The following is a 5,805-nucleotide window of genomic DNA, read 5'->3' as shown; positions in this document are numbered from 1 at the left end:
CATTCAGATTTATAAAGCTAAAGGATAATCCTTATAAGGAACTATTCATGAGTGTCTTTCAAAGAAGAGATGCTTATAAAATCCAAAGAAGGTTTTTTTTTTTTCCTTTTTGTTTTTTTTTGTTGCAGAAGAGATACACCTTAGTGCTAAAGTTCCATCCCTCTTTTTATAATCTTGCAGAGGGAAAAACCAACAAGAGGTTAGTAAACTTCATTTTCGACTAATCAATCCTTTTTTTCGCTTATTGCTCACGAGATCATCAATCTCTCTCATGCGACAACCATGTGTGTCGATTCTTTCACGTTGCTATAGTATATCTTGAACATCTACAGATGATCCACCACCAACATTTATATTTCTGTGTTAATTATCTGTATTATTTCTTCTTCTTTTTGTCGAAATTAAGTGGCAATTCCATCTTAAAAAAGTTATCAAGTCTCTCAGGATTTACAGAAAATATATTATGTCATAAGAAAATCAACTATGCTAGTTCCATGATCACAATTTAATTACACATGCTTTTGTACATGTTCTTCACAAACATGGACGTGGCTGGAAAAGATAAAGTAACAAAAAGCACCAAGATCTCTTTTACCTTCTAGGGTTTATGCATTCACCAAAAAATAGCTGCCATGAAATGCAAAAGATCGAGCCAAGCATGCCATCTTTAAACGTCAAGCATCATTGAACAACGAAAACAACTCATCATAGCACAATCTTATTAAATGATCACCCAGATGAACACAAATTAATATACACAAAGGCAAACGATAAACAGTAGTGATGTTTTTGGGATAATTAAGCAACTTCTAGTAAGAATATACTGTTGTACATACAAGGTTTAATCTACCGTCTCCTAAAGCAATATATAAATCACTTAACAATTTTATTTTTCTACAATATCAGGATCCCACCTCCAATTTTTCTTCGCTTCCCTAACAACAATATTCGAAAACCAAACAAGTATAGAATATATATATGCAACTATACATGTCTTTATATATATATATATATATATATATATATATATATATATATATATATATATATATATATGATTTATATCTATGGCCTCGCTTCAAATTGGCAGCTACATGTTTCATTAATTTGGAGAAACTGGAGGCCATTAAATGACTCTCTAATCTCTTCATAACAATCAAAATCTGATCAATACCCCAATGGGAAGCTGATACTACTACGAATTAATCGCGATCGTATATACAAACAAGTATATACCGTGATCATCATTTGACTGCTTCAAATTACCCACCAGGAATGTATTCATAGGCCTAAATATAATATATGCATAGACCAATGAATTAAGACTAATTTTAATTTAAGAGTACCAATTCATGCTTGGAATTTGATATGGTGACCTAAAAATCCCATCTGCCATAGATCCCAACATTGTCTGTTGGTGCAATTGAGGTGTCTGTGGAAGTTCACCGAGCAGGGTAGCTACGGAACTATTCCCATCGGTCCTCACAACAATTTCATCACCATTAATACCCCCTTGAAATCTCTTACTTGATGAAGGGCCAACCATGTCCTCGCCGGTCCAATATAGTGATGGGAGTGTTCTTTTGGGTGGAAGCATAAGTAGGTCTCGCTTGGTTACTGAAGAGGCCATGTGAGACAAAGAAGAGCTGCTGCTTCTGATACCATCACTGCTGCTGATTATTCCTTCGAATAAATTGTGGTCATTGTCAAGCAATGCCCCAAAGTTTGTTCCTTTTGCAAGATGCAGTGTTCCATTCTGATGGCTTCCAACTGATATCGAAGGCGGTATTGATCCAAGCACATCATCCATGGAATCATCTTTATCATGATCCATTGGTCTCTGCGTGTTGTTTTTCTTGTATATCCGACATAACACCCAATCATCAAGCTGGAAAGAAAGGTAAAACAAACAAACAAACAGTAATCACCATTAATCCTGCTGTGTATTTGAAAAGTATCGAAAGTAGAAGGACAACATATATGTAATCAAAAACTTTGTAGAAAGCGATCATTGATTACCCTTAAAGAGTTTTTCTTGTTTCCCAAGTCACATCCTGGTGGCTTGTTATTCACTTTGTTATCAGCTAACCGGTATTCATGCATGATCCAATTGGTTTTGATCCCTTTAGGAGGTTTACCACCATAGAAGACTAGTGCTTTCTTAACCCCAACCTTTTGTGTACCTCCTGAAGATAATACTGGCTTATCAGTTCCTGTAGCCTTCCAATACCCTGAAGTTGCTGCCCTGTTTGGCCTAGCTCCATTCGGGTACTTCCGGTCTCTCGGACTAAAAAAGTACCACTCTTGTTCACCAAAAGTGGCCTTAGCTGAAAACAAGATGAACCCAAGATTTACTAGGCTTTAATTCCTTATATATATAGTACACAATACTTAATAAGAATTGTATGTAACCTGGTAATTCCCATGGATCAAACTTGTAAAGATCAACTTCTGCGATAATCGCCACAGGGAGAGGGGCAGAAGTGGTCTTTTTCTTGAGGTAGTGAACCACTAGCTCTTCATCAGTGGGGTGGAACCGGAACCCCGGTGGAAGGTTTGGTTGTTGCGAGCCGCGGCCACCGCCACCGCCACCACCACCGCCCGCACCTCCTGTGGAGGAATCAGTTCTTTCCATTGATGGAGTAGTGAGATTGAGGAGTCCTGAGATTTAGAGCGTTTATTATCAGAGAACATGCAATTTAGAGAGGTGGTTCAAATGTTGCATAGAGGTGGCATGACCTTTCTTTTTAAAGGACAAAGGGGAGAGAGTTGCTAGCTATATACCCTGATGGATATTTAGGGCAAGAATCAGGTACCAAGGAGTCTGTTTAGACTTTACCTTAATCACCAATCATAATCCAGCATGTAACACAATTGAAGGGCTGATTAGTAATTGTGGTTGTTGTGATTACATAATTACCCATGGCTGTTTTCGCCAAATTCATGCATAGGTTGGCAAAGGCATGCAATGGTTAGTGAAGGAGAAGGGATTGATGTGGGGGTGATGCGAGCTGATAATGACGCAAACTTGAAATAAGACCATTGATGGCCTGACACGTGTAGTTCCGAAACGTGGTACAGATCGACACGTAGATGGAGAGTGGGAGTTGTGGGGGCCACAGCCCACCACAAGGCAACAAAAAGATGAAAAAAATAAAATAAAAATAAATATAGACGGATAAGTTTTTGGTGTGGGAGCAGAGAAGATGTCATGCTTTTGTTCTGCATATCCCACCATTTCAAGGGACCCTCTTCCCTCTCCATCCTTTTAAGCATATTTTTTACACTTTTTTACTATCTGTTTATAAAAGTGTTTTACCTAGAGTTTTTAAAAATTTTATTTTTTTTCTCTTTAAAATAATTTTTTTAAAATATTTTTAAACTTATTTTATTTTTACGTTTCAAAAAAGCTTTTAAAAAAAATTAAATTTTTTTATTGTTTTCTTTACTTCAAATTAATATTTTTTTGGTGTTTTCATATCATTTTGATGTGCTAATATCAAAAATAGTTTTTTAAAAATAAAAAAATATCATTTTAATATATTTCCAAGTGAAAAACACTTTGAAAAACAACAGCAATCACACTCTAAACTGGTAAATTTTTTAAAAAAATTTAAAAAATAAATAAAAAATTCTTCAAATTTATTTTTAAATAAAAATCATTTTAAAAACTAATCATTACTATCATCTCAAACACACTTATTTATGAAATTATTACATGTATTTTGTTTCGGCTCGCACGCGTGGAAGCCTCATGGCTTTCAATTTTCAGCCCCTACAGGAAGTCTTGTGCGTTAGCCTGGGTCCAAATCTCTTAGCAAAAGCAAGAATTGATTAAATCATCTTATACGTTTGGATCTTCTTCCTCAAGTTACTGCCAATCATATTTCAAATGTCACCGTTAGATTTGAATTCGTTGAATATAAATTGAATGAATGATAAAACGACAAATGAATTGAATGAATGATAAAATTAAACGACAACATCTGCTTATATATAATGCAAAAGAATATAAGACGATCCAAACTAAATATATTGATCTTAATTATCTTTAACTATAAATTAAATTAGAACGAGGAAATTAAGGATGGAAAATAACATGATATGGGTGAGTGAGCACTAAATCTTCAAACAGATTGGATTGGTGTCTTTTACATGTGTTTCAATGTCTAGTTATTGTACACAAATCTAAAGACAAATATAAATTGAGAAAAAAGTGGGTTTTCTTGGTTTCTTGTTAGGAATAATACAAGAAGCTGTAAGCGCAAGAGGTGAGAGGTTGAGGGGGCTACAGTGCCGTTGACCACCAACCCAGCTGCAATGGGTATAAAATATCGAATTTTTATAATTGATACCTTTTATATATATATATATATATATATATATATATATATATATATATATATATATATATATATATATATATATCTTTTAACATTAGATTTATTATTTATTGGGTATTAAAATTTATAATATTTTTAATTTACTTTTTATGAGGTGTCACAATCTTGTAATCTAGATTGCAAGTTTCATGAGTTAACTCAGTTGACTTAAGTTTTATTTTATTTTTCTAATTGACTTCCCCCTCTCAATTTCATCATTTAGAATTGCATTGAATAAAAGTTAGACTTTGTAATTTATTTTGGTTTGATTTTTATGAGGTTATCTCCAACTCATGAATCAGGTAACGGGTTTGACATGTTAATTTAATGTTTTTTTGTGTTTTTTTAATTGATTTTTCAATTTTAATTCTATCCTTCAATATTAGATTTATTAGAGATTGAATTTCATAATTTATTTTTTAAACTTACTTTTTATGAGGTTATCGCATATTCAGGGCTCGGGTAACGGGTTTGGGGATTAACCCGAGTTGTTTTTTTTATCATTTTTTAATTTTTTTCAATTTCATATTTCAACAAATAGGTTGATTGAGAATTAGAATTCATAATTTATTTTAATTTTTTTTCTATTGGGTTATTCTGATCTCATGACTCAAGTCGCAGGTTTGTCAGGTTAACTTGGGTTGACTCATATTATTTGTTTTTAATTTTTTTAAAATTTTATCCTTTAACATTGAGTTTATTAAAAATTAGGCTTCATAGTTTATTTTAATTTATTTTTTATGAGGTTATCATAATTTCATGACTTGACACATGGATTGACAAGTTAACATAGATTGACCTTAATCGATCCAATTTAACACATGTTGTCCTAATTGATACAATATGTTGTCGTCTTAATATTTATAAAAAAAAATATCATCTTGAATATTTATTTTGAGTCAAACTATATTTTTATCTATCGTTTAAGTTGCTTTTGTACTTGCCAAGTCATTTGAATCACATTGGGACAATTCTCACGTAGTTAATTTTTTTTCTACTATAAAAATGCTAGCAACGCCTAAATATTTTCTTATGCTAAAAGAAAATTTTAATCCAACCTATAGTGTAGTGCAAGTAATGATCTAGTTTATACCATGTTTGGATCTTCTTCTTTCTTTAAAACTATGACCAATCATATTCAAATCTAACCATTATTAATAAACTAGGCTTTTTATTGGGTCCATGACTCTGCTTGTTTTCTGTTGTAACCCTTAACATAAGTAGTTAAGGTTAAATATACTTATCTCTCTATATCACTAAGTGTATTAAAGTTTTTAAAAAGGACTTGTTACTTTATCCCTTGTTAATGATGTGTAAGAGATTTTTATCTATCTTTAAATGTTATCAAGGTAAGATAACACTCTAGCCCCTCGATCCTCCCCATAAAAGGACAAGGTACATAGATTAAAAAGGTCGAATGATT

At 32.7% G+C, this 5,805-nt stretch overlaps 1 protein-coding gene across 1 annotated transcript; it reads right to left on the bottom strand.

The window, feature by feature from the left end:
• Window positions 1–684: 684 nt before the first annotated feature.
• On the bottom strand, window positions 685–2,760 carry LOC18095625 (NAC transcription factor 56). The gene is made up of 3 exons (XM_006370245.3): window positions 2,413–2,760; window positions 2,020–2,327; window positions 685–1,888 (listed from the first exon to the last, which is right to left on the bottom strand). The coding sequence occupies exons 1-3, from the start codon at window positions 2,633–2,635 to the stop codon at window positions 1,337–1,339; spliced, it is 1,083 nt and encodes a 360-aa protein (XP_006370307.1). The 5' UTR covers window positions 2,636–2,760; the 3' UTR covers window positions 685–1,336.
• Between the last annotated feature and the right edge of the window lie 3,045 nt (window positions 2,761–5,805).

The sequence above is a fragment of the Populus trichocarpa genome, chromosome 1 (genome assembly GCF_000002775.5).
Source record: "Populus trichocarpa isolate Nisqually-1 chromosome 1, P.trichocarpa_v4.1, whole genome shotgun sequence".
NCBI classification, from domain to species: Eukaryota; Viridiplantae; Streptophyta; class Magnoliopsida; order Malpighiales; family Salicaceae; genus Populus; species Populus trichocarpa.
The sequence above is the reverse complement of the archived record's forward strand: the minus strand, read 5'-3'. Positions and strand labels throughout refer to the sequence as shown.

What these genes read in the sequence shown, in the direction of transcription:
- LOC18095625 (XM_006370245.3), bottom strand. Translation starts at nt 2,635, where the DNA reads ATGGAAAGAACTGATTCCTCCACAGGAGGTGCGGGCGGTGGTGGTGGC. An exon ending in TGATCCATGGGAATTACCAG is followed by an intron (nt 2,328 to 2,412) that starts GTTACATACAAT and finishes TCTTGTTTTCAG; the next exon opens with CTAAGGCCACTTTTGGTGAA. An exon ending in ACAAGAAAAACTCTTTAAGG is followed by an intron (nt 1,889 to 2,019) that starts GTAATCAATGAT and finishes CTTTCTTTCCAG; the next exon opens with CTTGATGATTGGGTGTTATG.